Genomic DNA, 18604 nt, shown 5'->3' with positions numbered 1-18604 from the left:
CTCACCAAATTTTGGATGTTGCTTCTGAAGCTAATTATTCTTTATTTCATTTAAAAAAAAAAAATGTTTTTATTTATTTATTTATTTGCAGGCCCAGACAAACTTGACTAGAAAAGAAGCCCGGGCAGGGGTTAGGATGAGCCCATGACGTTCTACACACTCTAACCAATTGAAAGGCCATGAGAGGGGGAGGGCGGAAGTGACGAGACGTATCCCTCCGCGGGGCGAGAGGGTCGGTGGGGGGAGTCGGCGTCTCTCTCCCCCGCGCCAGCTCCCGTACACGGAGCCGCATTCCTTGGCCCCCCCACCCCCCCTCCCTCGGGGCCCCCCCGCCCCCCTCGGGAAAAAAATCCACCCCAAATCGCTCGAACCCGAGGGAGGTTTCCTTTCACCCTCGGGGAGACGAGCTCTCAACGGTTCCCTCTCAGCCGTCTCCCCCAAGCCCCCGTCCCCTCCCCTGCTCCCACCCCCTTCTCCCGGCGCCGGGTGCAAGGTCCCTTTAAGGCGACGGCGCCTTCCTCGGGTCAGACTACCGGCGGCGACGACCACGGGAGGTGAGTGAGCGAGCGGGCGAGCCTTCTCTCTCCCCACCCCCTTCTCCCGGGGGTTCCGTTATCTTTTCGCTCGGCGAGGCGCTCCGAGACGAGACAATGAGAGGGGGATGGGGCGGGTGCGCGAGGGGTGGGGGCGGGGGCCCGGTAGCGCGCGCCCCCGCCCCCCGCGAGTGGCTGCGCGGCTCGCAGTGGCGGCGGCGGGCGTGGGGTGCGGTGCGCGAGCGCGAGTGTGAGTGCGTGCGCCCCGGGAGCCGCGCGGCGGGCCGGGCCGGGCGGCCCCAGCTTGCCTGCCGGCCGCCCCCGCCCCCCGGCGTCCGCCGCGGCGCGCGCGCGCGCACTCGCGCCCCACGGCCCCGCACACACCCGACGTCCACACGCACGCCCGGCGCGAGGCGTCTCGGAGGAGTGGGCGGGCGCGGGCGGCGGCCCGCGGGGAAGGGGGCGGGGGCGCGGGCGGTGTGAGACGGCCGGGCGCGGCGGGAGGGGCGGGCGAGGGGGCGAGGCCGCGCCGAGGTGACGTCCCGGAGGGGGGTGGGTAGCGCTCGGTTCTCCCGCCGCGCCCCCGCCGGCGAAGGAGTGGGGCGCTCTTTTTGAGTGCGAGGAGGAAGATGAGTGATCGCTGTGCCGCTCCCTTGTGTTATGTAATCTCTGCTCGGTCCAGTAGTACATCCTAAGCCTCAGTGCACTGCAGTTAGTTTACAAAGTCTCCTCCCTTGGCCCTAAAATTTCTTTGGGTTGGCGCCGTGATTTAGAAGCTGGGATGGGGCGGAAAATCTTTATTTTCTGATGATTATATCCTGCCGCGGTGGGCGCCATGTTTATCCCAGGGACTATTTTTTTTAGATTCTCAGCACCTACTGGAAAGGAGTGATGTCGTTGATCCACCTGCTCTTCCTCCTTTCTGCGAGTTGCTCTGATTTCCTCTCCCGTCAGACGCGGGATTCCCCCAAACTGTTAATAACGGGGCATATCTCTGCTCACTTGGCTTGAACGTTGTAAGCTCAGAAAAAGAGCTGAGAAGAGTCTTGGAAGTCAATTAGCCCAATCTCGTTTTCGAGATGAAAATGGGGAGACACTTGTACCATCTCGGAACAACCGCCTTCTTGTTGCAGATTGTAGCCTAGTCTTCCACACTCTTTTACACGCCTCCTACCGCAGCTCAAAACCGCAGAGAAACGGAGTTTTATTTTCAAAGGATTTTCCCATCTAGAGGGAGGGGAAATGGCGGGGGCAGGGAGGCCTTTTTCCTAATGAACGACGTTGAATTTCAAGATCCTGAGTTGCTCTTGGGACTAGGAGTTGGACTCTGAATTCGAACTAGTTCGCACAGACTTCGGGATGCATAAAAAGTACCTTGAGGTTTGCTGAAAGAGCTGTTTTGGGGCCCTCATCCCCAAGTCTCTTTGGGTGGGATAGGGAGTGCCATCTTCTCTTCATTTTTAACCCGCAGTCCTCCTGCTGGGGTAACCACCATATTGAGAATTATTGGTGTAGTGTGAAAGTGCTCAGTATATAATCTTAAAACAATGGCAATTTACGTCCTTGATTTCCTTCTCCTTTCTTATGTTAACGATTATAACATACCGGTCATGATGGTGGTATATCTCAAAGTCAAGGAACTAACTGAATGGAGACTTGGGATGAACAGGATTTTGTTCGTTTCCACCCCCACCTTCAACCAGTGGTGTAATCTGGGAAAGCAGTTCTTACAAGTGTGGCCCACTGACCCCTGGGGGATCCTTCATACCCTTTCAGGGGAGCTGAGAGGTCATAACTGTTTTCAAAATAGAAAATGCTAAGATGCTATTTATCTTTTTTCCAATGACATTTGGACTGATGGTCCAAAAGCGAAGCTGGGTAAAAGTACTGGTGGTACCTTAGCACAAAGCAAGGCAGTTGCACGGAACACCATGTGTGGAATGTCCTTGATGAAGCAGTAAAAATGATTTTTACTAAATCTCAACACGAGTAGATTTTTTTTTTTTTAATTTTTAAGAATCTGACCGAATGGGAAGGATGCATAAAGCACTTAGGCTGCCTAAGAAGGTATGATCCTTCTCAAAATGAAAAGCACTTGTGAGATTGAGTTCTGAGCTGTTGTTTCATGGAACAGCGTTTTTACTTGGAAGGAAGGACTGACAAAACTACAGTTTTTCAAACTTTAATGTTTGGCACATATTTTCTTGGCAATGAGGTGAGCCTGTCATTTGGAGGAAAGCAATTGACAGTATTTGTTACTAATGATAAAAATTTGAGAGTGAAGGTGGCGCTTGGGTGGCTCAGTCATTAAGCGTCTGCCTTCAGCTCAGGGCGTGATCCCAGGGTCCTGGGATTGCGCGGGGATCCAACCCTGCTTCGGGCTCCCTGCTCTGCTGGGAGCCGGCGTCTTCCTCTCCCACTCCCCTTGCTTGCGTTCCCTCTTTTGCTGGCTGTCTTTCTCTCTGTCAAATCAATAAAATCTTAAAAAAAAAAAAATGAGTGAAAATTAGAACTTGTTAAAATTTGATATCCCAGATTCCCAGTCCTTTTAAGCCTTTTCTTAAAACATCAGTGTTAATGACTGTGATTTTTAAATCTTTTTTATATTGTATTTATATTTATAGTGAAATAATGTCACTATTTGAAGGATGGGCATCTCAGTAAATCTGTATTTTCCAAGTAACCAATACATGATGTTTCAGAATCATCATGGGTAAATGATCCCTTCAGAATACAAGGTACACCAGTGGATTTTATTTTATTTTATTTTTTAAAGATTTTATTTGTCAGAGAGGGGGAAAGAGCACTAGCAGAAGCAGGGGAGCTGCAGGGAGAGGGAGAAGCAGGCTCCCTGCTGAGCAAGGAGCCTGATGCAGACTTGATCCCAGGACTCTGGGATCACGACCTGAGCGGAAGGCAGATGCTCAACCAACCGAGCCACCCAGGGTATCCTACACGAGTGGATTTTAATGTAACAAAGTACGAAAAGTTCATTGATAGGGATTCAGGGTCCAAGATGCAACTATTCTTTTTTTCTTTTTAAAGATTTTATTTATTTATTTTGACAGAGACAGCCAGTGAGAGAGGGAACACAAGCAGGGGGAGTGGGAGAGGAAGAAGCAGGCTCCTAGCGGAGAAGCCTGATGTGGGGCTCCATCCCATAACGCCGGGATCACGCCCTGAGCCGAAGGCAGACGCTTAACGACTGCGCCACCCAGGCACCCCCAAGATGCAACTGTTCTTTAAGAAACTACCATTTGTTGAGTTTTGGTATTGTGTCAGTATAGGCAACTATCTGAAAAGGTTTTTAGAATACTTTTCCCCTTTCCTGCTGTGAGGCCAGATAATCTATAAACTTAACCAAAGCAACTTAAAGCAACAGACGGAATGCATTAAGCAGCTATGAGAATCCAACTGCCTTCTATTAAGCTAGACCTTTACAGATTGGCAAATATGTAAAATGATATTCTCTCCAATTATTTTGGGGAAAATAGTAATTTTAATTGAAAATGTTATTTATGTTAACATGATTTGTTAATGTGATTTGTTTACATGGTTGTTAATTGTATTGATAAGTATTTAACTTTTTGTTTTAATGTCTCATATGGTAAATATCAAAAGATGTAATCCACATAAGTAAAAACTCTCTGAGTCCCTCAATAATTTTAAGACTGTAAAGGGGTCTCAAGACCAAAAAATTTGGGAATGATTCACTGTGTCCTATGCTTCTGCTTTTGAGATCATTCCAATCAGCCTCCATTTAGGAACTTCTGGAGAATTTACAAATGTTAGCTGGAGTTAATAAGGAGGCAGTGGCTTGGGGGAAGAATTCTAGAGAAAAAGGTTGATTTGAATCCTGGCCTGGATTACAGTTATCTACTAACTGTAACCTTGGGCAGGTTACTTCATCTCTCTAAACCTCCTTTTAAGCCTCATCTGTAAAATGTAGTACTTAGTACATACAATTGTGAGAATTCATTGAGATGATGAGTGTAAGTTACATAATAATGTCTGGCAAAATAAAATACATTCCGGGTAATGTTTCAGTCTTTATTCCACATAAATGTCTTTTTGTTGAGGGTGGAGATTTCTGATTTAAATTACAAACCCTAAAGCTGGTTGGTGCCTTTGTCATATCAATATGATAAGATTTTGATAGATTCTTTGGCCTTCTGGTTTGTGATATTAAAGCCATATCCACAGAAACATACTTTTACATGTAACTTGGGAGGAGAAAAGGGAAATAGGCTAACATTTCAGGTGTTTATCAGAGTTAAATGAAATCAAAGGGAGTAGAAATGGGATTTAGGTATCATAACCACTGTCAGTGAAGAAGAGCTTTTTTTGGGAAAGGGACTCCTGAATATATAACCCTTTAAAAGTAGGGAATTTACTACTTACTTTATTTGTTGTTATAGTAAGGAGCACATAACCTATATCCTGGTACTTCTTGATTGATGTCCTGTCTGGTAAATGGAAAATATTTTGTCTTTGAGAGTATTAGATTATTAACATTATTAAAGAATACATTGTGAATATTATCTGAGATTCTACAACTGTTAGACTCTGTAAGGGACAAAATAGGTTATGCAAAAGACTGGATAAATAAAAGCTTCTTACAGGTTTAATAATTAGTTTTATAGCCATGTTAAATAGTCTGTAGGTTTTCTAAAATTAATCTTTTTTAAAGCTAGAAATTGAGTTAACTTGAAAACAAATGCCAGTTGTTTTGAGGATTGTTTATTTCTCACCTTGGAATAAGAGAGAGTGTATTCTTAAATGTTTTGTTTGTTTTTTTTTTAAAACATTTTCCCTGTTCCAAATGTTCTTTTTATCTTGAATCATTGGCGGGTATGTACTAGCAGTGAATTGAAAATGTTAAGTTCTGAATTCTTCATTCCTGGTATTTACTTTACATCTGTGAAAGAACCGGACAAATTAAAGGAATTCAAAACCTCAAGAGCCAAATCTTTCTGGAGAGTTTTGGTAGAAAACATGTTTTCCTAATATTATTTGAGATGAGGGTAGGTAAACATTTGCTGCCCAGTAAGTACCTCAAAAGTAGACTGGCAGGTATAGCTGCTGGATTTTTTTTTTTTTTTTTTTTTTTTTTGCTTTTAAATAATAGGTTGGTTGTAAAGATTCTTTGTATCTTGATTTTCAGTTATGTAGACTTTTACTGATTAGCTAGGACCTGAGTATAGACTACCATATTTGCCAGCACTGAAGATATAATTAATTCACTTTTCTCTAGAAAGATGTATCTGGTATACACATATTGTGGATGGAAGGATGAATGCCAAAGACTTAAAAGGCTATGGGAATTGCTAATAGTCCTGTGTGAGCTGCCGTGTTGAGTAAAGCCTACTGACTACACAAAAATTATGTTGTTAGTATAATTACTGTTATAAATACAGAAACCAGATAGGTTACCAAGATGTCAAATAATGGGTTGGATTAATGGAAGATGGCAAAGTTCCTCTTCTCTTAGAGTACCTCTTTGGTAGCCTACATAATCCACTTCAGGTTCATGTTTTCTTTCTAACATTAGTTAATTATCGTGTACATTTTAAGCGTGTATATACCATCTATATGAAAATTACTCATAGAAATAAGAACATGTTAACAGAAAATTCAGTCAGCAGGGCTACCAGTTTTAGTAAATGGCAAAAAGATAATGGCAGAATATGGTCGCACAAAAATATCACAACCAATGTATGAATAGGTAGTTTTTACCCCCAACTTTTTTTTAAAATTTCAGCTTTATTGAGGTATAATTGACAAATAAAATGGAAGGTATTTAAAGCATATGTTATGGTGATTTTACATACATTGTGAAAAGATTCCCCCCATCCAGCTAATGAACATATTCATCACCTCACATTTATTTTTTGTGTGGGAACATTTAAGTTCTACTTTCAGCAAATTTCCATTATATGATAGTGTTATCAGTTAGTCGCTGTGTTTTACATTAGATCCTCACACCTTATTCATCTGATCTCCCCGACTTTTTATTAAGAAATTTCATGTATAGGGGGCAGCTGGGTGGCTCAGTCAGCTAAGCATCTACCTTCAGCTCAGGTCATGATCCCAGGGTCCTGGGATCAAGGCTTGTCGGGCTTCCTGCTCAGTGGAGTCTGCTTTCGGTCTCCCTCTCCCTCTGCTGCTCCCCCTGCTTGTGTTCGCTCTCTCTCTCTCTCTCTCAAATAAATCTCCAAAAAAAAGAAAATTTCATGCATGTAGAAGTGAAAGAGTACAATACAAGGAGTACAGGCAATGATCCCGTTATCTAGACGTGACATTTTTTAAACGTACTAATGTCTGTAAAGAAAGTACCAAAATATGCATGTTTGCTGAACCACTTGAAAGTCAGTCATGACACTTCCACTAAATATTTTATGCATTTGCTAAGAATAAATACATTCTCCTGCATAACTCTAATGTAACTGTTCTAAGAAAATTTAAAAAGTTGTTCCTAGGTGGTGGGGTGGAATGGTTGAAATAAGTTGCAAGAGATTAAGAGTACACTTACCTTGATGAGCACTGGGTAATATATAGGATTGTTGAATCACTATGTTGTACACCTGAAACTGTTAACAGGGTATGTTAACTATACTGGAATTGCGATTTAAAAAATAAAAAAATTTAAAAATTAAAATAGTAAAAAGTAATTCCCAAGAATCATCTAGTATCTAATCTATATATTCAGATGTTCCAGTTGTTTCCAGAATGTCATTTATAGCTTTTATATGAACCAAAATGCAGTGTAGGTTCACATGTAGCATTTGTTACGGCTCTTTAGTTTCTTTTAATTTAGTTTGGTCTTACTCTGTGTGTCACTTTTTTTTTTTTTTAAGATTTTATTTATTTATTTGACAGAGACAGCAAGAGAGGGAACCACAAGCAGGGGGAGTGGGAGAAGGAGAAGCAGGCCTCCCGCTGAGCAGGGAGCCCGATGCTGGGCTTGATCCCAGGATATGTGGGATCACGACCCGCGCCGAAGGCAGACACCCAACGACTGAGCCACCCAGGTGCCCCATGTGTCACATTTCTAGAGAGAACATGTTATTAGCTTTATAGAATGTTCTATATTCTGCATTTGTCTGATTATTTCTTTATAGAATGTCCCACCTTCTGGATTTACCTCATTATTTCGTTATGGTGCTACTTATTCCTATTTCGCTGTGTTTCCTACAAACTGCAAGTTAAATTTAAATGCTTGATTTGGTTAAAGTTAAACATTATTGTCAATGGCTTGTTTATTGTTTACAAAAGAACAAGCTACACACCGGTTCATGACAGGCGGAGTTTGGATTATTGGCTGACATTTTTATTTAAACTTAAAATACCGTCATAACCTTTGGTTTTTGAGATATAGAGTTACCTCTGTAACTTTAAGTTCAGACATAACAATACGACTTTGAGAAAACGCAGAAATAGGTTGGCTTCATGTCATTTTGGTTCACTGCCCTCTGAGAAAATGATTTGAAAGTTGGACAGGCAAGAAGGGTTGATATATTAGCAGAAGCAACCCCTAGAGGAATTGTAAAGGGGTCAAAACCAGAAATTTTAGGGCATCTGGGTGGCTCAGTCAGTTGAGCATCTGATTCTTGGTTTTGGCTCAGGCCATGATCTCAGGGTCCTGGGATCGAGCCCTGCATGGGCCTTTATGCTCAGAAGTGTGCTTGAGATGTTTCCCCACCCCGCCCCACTCTCCCCCTCTCAAATAAATAAATCTTTTTTAAAAACCCAGAAATTTTAGAAATGGAGATTAGATTAAAGGACTTTGGAAAATTATTTTCACAAAAATTATTCACTAGTCAATACTAATAACTTACTGACAGTTACAAGCAATACTGATACGATAATAACCATAATATTAGAGGATCGACATCATGATGCTCCTGTTTTATAATGAGAAATTAGGTACTTGGGCAAGAAGAAGAATGGCACAGAAGTTGTCAGATGACTATGAGGAGAAAATCAAGTTTCACAGGTAGATGATTATAAGGTGAAACAAACCAGATGCATATGAGTTTTATAGAAATGGTTTTAGTTTGTAAGATGTAACCATTGAACAATTCATTGGAAACTTGTTCTGCTTATTTTCTCTGTTTTTGAGAAGACAGATATTGTAAAAAGAAATGATAGTTCTTTATGCATAGGATGTGGGATGATTGTTTTGAAATTTTTGCCCTTCAGAGTGTGGATTCAGTTTGATCAAGGTTACTCAATCTTGGCACTGTTGATGTTTTAGAGCGGATAAGTCCCTAGATGACATGTACATTATAAGATGTTTAATAGCACCCTTGGCGACTACCTACTTAGATTAATGCCAGTAGCACCCCTCCCCAACCCCACCCATAGTTATGACTACCAAAAATTTCTCCAAACATGGAGAAGCCAGGTGTCTTCTCAGGGGCAAATTCCCATTTTTGAGTATCACTGAGTTGGATAAAATCCACTGGCATGTGTGAAGATTCCTTAGTAATGTCCTCTATGATTTACTTTCCCTTTATGTAACCCATATACAGCTGTTCAACTTTCTTCTGCAGATAGGCTGCACAGCTGTGCCTGGTATGTGTTGGAGAACAGTGGGATATGATGACATTTTTTAGCTCTACTGGAAATTTTATTGAAGGGAGAAATGAGCTCTTCATTTATAAGTCAAAGGTGTAGGCTTTTTGCTTTATCTAACATCCCTCCCCCCCCCAGTTTCCTTGGAAAGGAATCTTATTAGCTATATAAGCTTTTATGCTATGGATAGTTTTTGTTAGGAATAGTTGAGATTGATATTTGTTTGATATCTGTAAGGTGATCTGTCTTGTCTTTATCTTGGCATTCGAGAAAAGACTGTCTTCAAAACATAGTGACTTGCTAAAGGGCTTGATTAAACTAAATGCGTCCTCTTTGTTAACTTTTGTCCTTAAATTTTTTTTATTAAAGGTTTTATTTGAGAGAGAGAGATGAGCAGGAGGGGCCGAAGGAGAGGGAGAGAGAACCCCAATGAGACTCCATACTGAGCACAGAGCCCTACATGGGGCCCGGTCCCACAACCCTGAGATCACAACCTGAGTTGAAACCAACAGTGTGATGCTTAATCAACTGCTCCACCCAGGCGCCCCATCCTTAAAATTTTTTTAACTACAGTTTACCTTTGAACATCGTATGGGGGGATGTTAGGGATATCAACAGCGTGACATCCTCCAAGTCAAAAATCTCCGTATAACTTTTGACTTCCCAAAAACTTAATGCTAATAGTGAGAACTAGAAGAGATCACTTTTTACTGTGATACACAACTTACTGGAGAGACGAACTGCTCAAGTGGTTTTTTTGTGTTTTTTTTTAAGATTTTATTTATTTATTTGACAGAGACAGCCAGCGAGAGAGGGAACACAAGCAGGGGGAGTGGGAGAGGAAGAAGCAGGCTCCCAGCAGAGGAGCCTGATGTGGGGCTCGATCCCAGGACTCTGGGATCACGCCCTGAGCCGAAGGCAGACGTTTAACCATTGAGCCACCCAGGCGCCCCTCAAGTGGTGTTTTAAGGGAACACTGGGATACTCACAACACTTGAGCTAACTGCAGTAGGAATAGGAGGTATAGCTACAAAATTATTGCAGTAATACGGTATGTACTACAGTTAATTTTATGCAGTTATTTCATACTGCATCTTTGTTTACAGTCCTGCAACTGCAAATGGCACCGTGTACAGTCTGTAAATGTGTAAGCTTTGATAAATTTGACTTTTTATAATAGATTTGTGTATATTTTATGGTAGTAAATGCTAAAATAAACTAGTATCTACATGTATTTTGTGTATTCATGACATAGCTAACTTTTTCTTAATTTTTTCTATATTTCTTGGCCACACGGTTTTTCAGGTTTTTTTTCAAATTGTCACAAATCTCCAAACATTTTCAATATATTTATTGAAAAAAACAGTGTTTATGTAAATTCTCCCAACCGGGAAAATGATCCAGGCTTCTTCTTAGGGGAAGGAAAAGGAGTTTGGAATATGGGAAGAAGTAATGAGAATTTTTTTGTTCAATAAATTTACAAGACTGAGAAATCTGAAGAAAGAATTTCAGGAAAAAATAGAATTTTGTTTTAAGTTTCTAAGACAAATATTCTTTGCAGATGTGGAATTTTTCTGCCATATGCCATAGGAGTGAAATTGAAGATAGCTGACTAATAATCGGTGATTGATATGGAGATAATTTTATATTTAAAGTGAGCAGAAAGGTCCCTAGCATCTAGACTGGTCTTGGAATATCATTCTTCACCAAAAGGAATCAGAACTCTTTAGAGAAATGGCTCATTCTGGTCTGGGGCAGGAAATGTATGAGATGAACCTAGAACATTTGTCTTGTCACGGCAAGGGTTTTATCAGACACTACTGAGAGTTGTGTCGAAAGGACTCAGGAGCCAACTGAAGTTCCACTGGCCAAAATAGAACACTTCTGAGTATCAGTAAAAATAACTGCAATGGATCAAAACACATAAATTATGTTTAAAATATATCATAATGGCGCCTGGGTGGCTCAGTTGGTTAAGTGTCAGACTCTTGATTTTGGCTCAGGTCATGATCTTAGGGTTTTGAGATTGAAACCTGCTTAAAATTCTCTCTCCCCTCCTCTCTCTGCCCCTTCCACTCCCTTTCTTAAAATAAAATAAAATAAAATATATCATAATGATAGCTTAACAATAAGCTTATTGGTCACTTTGGTGAAATGCTATTGAATTATCTTGAAAACTGGTAAAGAGAAAGAAGCAAGCAAGATAGCAGTAATCAAGATAGAAGGAATACCCATCACTGGGTAACCAAGTATAGATATGTTTTGCCTTTTTGTTTTTTAAATTTTTATAAAAGTTTCTCTCTGTGTCCATCGTGGAACATGCTCCACTGACTTGAGCCAGCCGGGTGCCCCTGCTTTTTGGGTTTTTTTGTTGTTTGGTTTTAGTTTTAAGATTTATTTATTTTATTTTTGGAGGAAGAGTGCAGCGGTGGAGGGTGACAGAGGGAGATGGATAGAAAATCTAAAGCAGACTCCCTGCTGAGTGCAGAGCCAACATGGGGCTGGATCTCAGAACCCTGTGATCATGACCTGAGCTGAAATCGAGAGTTAGACACTTAACCCACTGAGCCACCCAGGCTCCCCCCTGCTTTTTGTTCCATTTAATAAATGAAGAAGGAATGATTTAGGATGATTAGATTAGGCGTTGAGCATGCCTCCTGATGGAAGAAAACCCCATCCTTATGAGTAGTCTTGGAAAAAAAGTTCAACCTGTATCTAAACATGCCACTAGATCCAGCTGTCAATTTCAGGATATCCAAGGGGACAGAGGCATGTAAATGCTATGGGTATGGGATCAACAATATCCAAGTTGTAGAAATTAGAAGAGGTGAGCTGGTTCTTCAACAAATAAATTACAGGGGAGGAAAAAGAAAAGATGAAGACCTATAAATTAAAAGATTTAAGAAACTTATCAAATAATCATGGTATATATGGACCTTATTTGGGTCCTAATTCAAACTTTAAAAAGTATGGTATTTGAGAGAATTTGAATTGAATGTTGATATTAAGGGACTATCAGTTTTTAGGCATTTAATGGTACTTTCTTTCTTTTGTTATATGATCTTTTAGGTCTTTATCTTTTAGAGCTACATACCAAAATATTTATGAATATAATAGGGATTAGCTTCAAAATAATACGAAGGAGAGGGGACATAGATAAAACAAGAACAATTTTGGGTTGATAATTTTTGAAGCTGGGTGATGGATACACCTCTACTTTTATGTTTAATTAGAATTTGTATTATTTTTTTTTTAATAAAGATTTTATTTATTTGAGAGAGAGAGCGCACGCACAGGGGGAGAGTCAGAAGGGGAGAGAAAGGGAGAAGCAGATTCCCCGCTGAGCAAGGAGCCTGATGCAGGGCTCATCCCAGGACCCCAAGATCATGACCTGAGCTGAAGGCAGCCACTTAACCAACTGAGGCACCCAGGTGCCCCATATCTCATTTTTAAAAGAGTATAAAAGATTCATTAACAGTCTTGATTCAGAGACTCATAATTGTAATATGATGAAAGTTTGCCACTTCACTTGGGTATAGTATGATTCTCAAATTTGCTGCCCATCGCAAGTTTTCGTCTTGATGTGGCACTGTGTTCCCTATGTGCTACCCTTTATTTTCTGAAATTCACATTTTTACCTGGCAGAAGAAATGAAAATTCCCCTAAATTGAGTAAGAATTGAATTTCAACTTCTTTGTTTGTTAATGTGAGAAATACAAAGTCTGAATACATTTATAGCAAAATAATAGGTAAGAGAAGGTTAAAAGTCCAGGGTGTTTTTTGTTTTTGTTTTTTGTTTTGTTTTCTTTGTGAGAAATTACGTTAAAGGTTTGGTGTGGAAAGAGGTTAAATATCAATAGAGTGATAGTTTGGGAAGATCCATATATTGCAGTACTGCATATTTAGTAATTCCTGTCCTCTTCAATCAAAAATAGTTGAAAGGTGACTGTATGCCGTGGATCACTTTAAAGACCAAAGAGAATGATGGTGTTTCTTTCGTGAACATCTTGGCAGAGTTATTAAATACAGCATTTCATCATACGAATGAAGATTTCTTTTTGATAACTGGAAAACTACAGGAGGGGTGCTAAATTTACATTTTGCATTTTTCAAGTTTGTATTTAATTTAGGTTGGTACCTCTATTGTGGTATGGCCTATCTTTTCAACAGAGTTGTTTTTTGACCCTGAACTAGAGATGCTAAAATGAACGATCTTGCTCAGAGATAAGAGTCTAGGTCATAATTGAGGACTGTTTGAAAAACTTGGGTTCATTGTCTTTCAGAGACGTTGGATGTAGTGTGTGAAATACGCTCAGTTCGATTTGTTATTTTTTTTCTGGGTTGACAAGCCTTATTGGTTAATTCCATCTTGCTTGCTGTGAAGAACTTGGGAACTATTTTCTGAGTTGAATTTTCTACCCGTTTTGAATCTTTTAATTTATGTTGGTTGTCTTGACAGAGCATATACCTGCGGAGTTCTTTTTCTCACTCACTTGATAAAAAGTAGGCCACAAACATCTTCTAAGCCATTTTTTCAGATTTACTCTTCCCACTCTGTTTCTTAGAATATCTTTTTCATGGGAGGACTTAGCATAGTCTGACTTGGTGATCAAGTGGAAGAAACTTTGGTTATTCTTATTACAATTCATTGCTTCACAAAATAAAACATGCACTGAGTTTCTTAAAATACTATATAGTTGAGGTAAAAGACCAGCCTTTTGGATGTGCTATTAAAATAGCCATAAAATAGCCATAGGCATGACAATGAAAACCAAAATTTACATTCAGATAGCTCTCCTTACTCTGAAGGAACGTTTTCTGCAGATTGCTCAGCATATGTATGGGGAGTTCGCTCACACCTTGTCAGGGTTGAAAGAAGGTGCTTGAGAACCATCTGTAGAGGTTATCATCCACAGTTTATATTCCTTCTGCTGGGTGTTTGATATTTATGCATTAATTATCTGTTGGCTATGGGCCTGAAAAAGTTATACAGTAAAGAACTGGTGTAAAATTAAATAGTTAAAAAAGAAAGTTGTTGGGGCCCCTGGGTGGCTCAGTTGGTTAAGTGTCTGCCTTCAGCACAGGGCATGATCTGGGATCGAGCCCTGTTGGGGGCTCCCTGCTCAGCGGGAAGCCTGCTTCTCCCTCTCGCTCCGCCTCGTACTCGCCCGCACCTTGCGCACTCGCCCTCTCTCACTCGCTTGCTTGCTCTCTCAAACAAAAGCTTTAAAAAATAAAAATAAAAAAGAAGGTCATTTAGAATGTTATCTTTTTCAGTGAAACTAGACTGGGCAATACAGAAGTTTGTGTTGTGCAGTTTTTGCTCAAGGAATGCCTGTGATATGGATTTGGCTTCTTTTTAATTCATCCTCTGGCTAGCATTGTCTTTTATACATATAAGTTAAATGTGAAACTAAGAAAATTTAAGTTGATACCTTAGTGTTTTTTTTCCTTGTACATATCTTCTCCCCTTTGTGATTTTGGCCTGGGAAGACAAATAATTAGAATATTAGAGACTAGTTAGAATCAAGTTAGGCACTTTACCCATTGAAACTGGGCAGTTGGCTCTAGCTAACTTACCTGGGGCATTGCCTTGATACTTTAAATTTTCAAGGGAACAACGCCATCTGTTGGGCATCTTCAAACGAATCCGTGAAGTTGGATCCAGCTGGTGGTTTTGTTTCTGGCTTAGGGGTTTGGTAAAAAAAAATTTCTGAAATACTAAGGGCACTGTGAGAACCTTTGCATTAAAGGTTTGTTTGAACATTGAGCAGTAATGCTTCTACAATTCCAAGACAAAGAAATTGACCTTTAGTCAGCTAATATTGGGCGGGCAGAATAGCAAGGAGTATCTCTGTCTGCGTTGCGAAGATGTAGGCTCTGTGTTAACTTAGGCAAGTGTTTTCAAAGTAAAGGCTGACTCCAAAATCATGGGAAAGTACGAGAATACAATTTAGGGGGGAAAGAACTATCACCCACTTTTTTTTTAAATTTTTTTTTATTATATTATGTTAGTCACCGTACAGTACATCCCTGGTTTCCGATGTACAGCTCGATGCTTCATTAGTTGCGTAAAACACCCAGTGCACCATGCAATACGTATCACCCACTTTCTGAATTCAGGGCAATCGAGAATTTGACCCTGCAGGATCACCTTGTTGAAAGAACAGCTAACAAGCCTAAGATTGTAAACTGGGACTAGACTGTGAGGTTCTTTTCTTAATTTTATTTCATTTCATTTTATTTATTTATTTTACCTTATTTTACAGATTATGTTTTTCTTTTCTTTTCTCTTCTTTTCTCTTTTCTTTTCAAGATTTTATGTATTTGTCAGAGGGGGAGAGAGCGTGCTAGCACAAGCCCAAGCAGGGGGAGTGGCAGGCAGAGGGAGATGAGGAAGGAGCCCTGATGCAGGACTCCCTGAGATCATGACCTAAGCCAAAAGACAGACGCTTAACCAACTGATCACCCAGGCGTTCCTAAACATTTTCTTTTTAAGTCATTTCTACACCCAATGTGGGGCTCAAACGCAAAACTCCAAGATCAAGAGTCACATGCTCCACTGACTGGGCCAGTCAGGAGCCCCCAAAATATACATTTAAATTGAAGACCCTGCACTTGCATGATTTGCCTCACTCTGATCACGGCCCTAGGTATTATAAATTAAACTTTCATAGTCCTGATTATTGAATAATTTGTTGTGGGCTTTTTCATAATAAATTTTTTTCAAGAATAAAAAGTATAATTTTGGATCCTTTGAAATGTGGGAAGGGGAGGTTGGGGAAACAGTAGAGGGAGCACAAGGGGGGGTGGGTTACCGATAGATTCAAGAATCTGATTCCATATTTTGTATAAAATTATTTCTCTCTAGAAAATGACTTTATATTACTCTTTAAAAAAAATTATTTCTCTCATTCTGAGGTCAGTATCTTATTTTGTCTTTTTTTCTTGTAGCATGGCGGACACCGACCTCTTTATGGAATGTGAGGAGGAGGAGCTGGAGCCATGGCAGAAAATCAGTGATGTCATTGAGGATTCTGTTGTTGAAGATTATAATTCAGTGGATAAAACTACTACAGGTAACAAAAACTCTTGATCTTAGATTATTTAAATTAATTCAATTGGATGGCATTTTTGTTACAAAAGTGTGAGGCGGAGAAGGACTTTAAGAATCCAAGGATGCCTCATTGTGGCACTGGTGCTTTTTTTCCCCTGCTCTTGTTTGTAAAAATGCCTCAGTATCTTCATATATAAAGCTAGAAACACTAAAACATCGAGAGTTAAATTAGCCAATGCTTCTCAAATATTTAGCAGTCCTCTTACCACATAACAAATGAACGAGAATGCAAAGTAGTGGTGTGTGTCAGTGCTCATGTATGTACCCAGTCAAAAACAGGGTCCCATAGTCATTTTTTTCTTCTTTGTTTTGCTTGATCTTGGTTTCCTTTGTGAGCTGAGCAGAAATTGCTTTGTGTCTGCCTTCATGGAAAGTTTACAAACTTAGGCTTGCTAGCTGCTCTTTCAAAAAGGTGATGCTGCAGGGTCAAATTCTCGATTGCCCTGAATTCAAAAAGCGGGTGATAGTTCTTTTCCCCCCTAAATTGTATCCGTTGCTCTCTTCATTGTTTATCTTCCCGCCTTGAGACCTGAAGACGGCATTGGTTTAGGCTGAAACAGGACACGGATCAGAATCTTTTGGACGTCTTACTTATGTATGCATGGTTATGAATACCAATAGTGGTGATAATAAACCTTGGAGTCCTAGAGGTTTGCTTGTGCTATATAAGCAAAACCTTAAAATACTGGTTCAGTGAGCTTGTGATCTAAATTAACCAGGCAATGTGAGATGAAGAAGGCTTTGTGTCTTAATTGGTGGAGTGAGGGACGACCAGGAGGAGAAACCAGGTGCACAGTTGGATTTGCAAAGAAAGCAGGGAACTTTTTGGTTATAGAGACCCACAACAAGATGAAAAGGGGTTAGAACAGTATCCTTTAGTGTCATCTGTCCCTGTCTCCAAGTGACTGTGCCTCCGCTTCCCCACAGTTTCTGTGAGCCAGCAGCCAGTCTCGGCTCCAGTGCCCATCGCTGCCCATGCTTCTGTTGCTGGGCACCTCTCTACATCCACCACCGTTAGTAGCAGCGGGGCACAGAACAGCGACAGTACAAAGAAGACTCTTGTCACACTAATTGCCAACAACAATGGTAAGTGGGATTATTGGGAAATTCTTCCTGGGCCAGACGGTGAGAGAATTAAAGAGGTCTTAGGAACAGATATACCCATTTAGTTGTAGGTACTGATGTGGTTCTACTAGTTGGCGTGAATTTAGTGATGATTCTGTGATACGGAAGTGATTCAGGAGTGGTGCTGTTCCTTCTGAGTTAGTGCTGAATTGATGCTAGTGCTTCAAGTCCAAGGGCACCTGATTCTTGCTGCTGATAATTTCTAGGATAGAAACTGTAAACCCAAAATTCCTGTTAAAGAGATCTGGGGTTTTTCGTTTGTTTGTTTGATTGTTTTTGTTATTTATTTTTTTTAAGCAGAAGAGCCCAAGAATTCTCCCACGGCAGCTTTGTTCTGGATTTTTTCTGGCAGATTCATTTGGTTATTGGTTCCTAGGAATGAAAAATAGGATAGGGTTGTTGTCTACTTGAAGGAAATGGTGAAAGAGTAGTGTTTTTAGTGTATTTATTGGCCAGAGAAGCTACGTAGTATTGGTTTCTATTTCATTTCTGATGACTATTTTTACACTCTGGAGATGAGTTATTGGCAAGTTATGTCTTAAGATTCAGAGCTAGAATAAGCACTTTGGAGAATCATTGCGTTGCTGCAAAAGACTTTTAATTATTTTTTTTAAATAAAATAGCTTTTGGGGCGCCTGGGTGGCTCAGTCGGTTGGGCGTCTGCCTTCGGCTCAGGTCATGATTCCAGGGTCCTGGGATCGAGTCCCGCATCGAGCTCCTTGCTCAGCAGGAGCCTGTTTCTCCTTGTCCTTCCAACTTGTACTCTCTCATTATCTCTGTCACTATCTGTCTCTGTCTCTCAAATAAATAAGTAAAAATAAAATCCTTAAAATACGGTAGCTTTATTAAAACAACAATAACATGTATTGTAGGAAAAGTAAACAGTGAAAAAATAAAAGGAAGGAAAAAATTTTTAATTGTAATCTCACTACCTGGAGATAACTATTTGTAACTTATTTTATACATATATGTACTTTTATATACTTTATGCTATATGTAATGATTTACTTTTTTACAAAAATGGATCATACAGACTCTACTCTTTGCCTCATTTTTCCCCTTAATATGTAATGAATATGTTCTCATTTTAACAAATGTATGTCTGTAACATTGTTGATGAATAACTGTACAGTTGACCCTTGAACAATGTGTGGGGGTCAGGTGTGCCAGCTGGCTGCACAGTTGAAAATCTGCATATAACTTTTGACTCCCCAAAAACTTACCTACAGATAGCCTTCTGTTGATAATAGTC

General features: G+C 40.3%; 1 protein-coding gene across 4 annotated transcripts in view; it reads left to right on the top strand.

The window, feature by feature from the left end:
• The first annotated feature begins 261 nt into the window (after positions 1–261).
• The window catches only part of POGZ (pogo transposable element derived with ZNF domain), a 47514-nt gene continuing 29171 nt past the window's right edge, over positions 262–18604 (top strand). For 2 of the 4 annotated variants that reach the window (XM_045790541.2, XM_045790540.2), the window contains exons 1-3: positions 263–554; positions 16065–16189; positions 17155–17313. In XM_045790541.2, the coding sequence (XP_045646497.1) occupies positions 16066–16189; positions 17155–17313 (283 nt within the window). In that variant the 5' untranslated portion in view covers positions 263–554; position 16065. Of the gene's footprint in view, positions 555–16064; positions 16190–17154; positions 17314–18604 lie in introns of all 4 variants that reach the window. The other 2 variants (XM_045790544.2, XM_045790542.2) reach the window with 2 other exon arrangements.

Source organism: Ursus americanus, chromosome 12 (genome assembly GCF_024610735.1).
Source record: "Ursus americanus isolate L20-20 chromosome 12, mUrsAme1.1.p, whole genome shotgun sequence".
Taxonomy (NCBI): Eukaryota; Metazoa; Chordata; class Mammalia; order Carnivora; family Ursidae; genus Ursus; species Ursus americanus.
The sequence above is the reverse complement of the archived record's forward strand: the minus strand, read 5'-3'. Positions and strand labels throughout refer to the sequence as shown.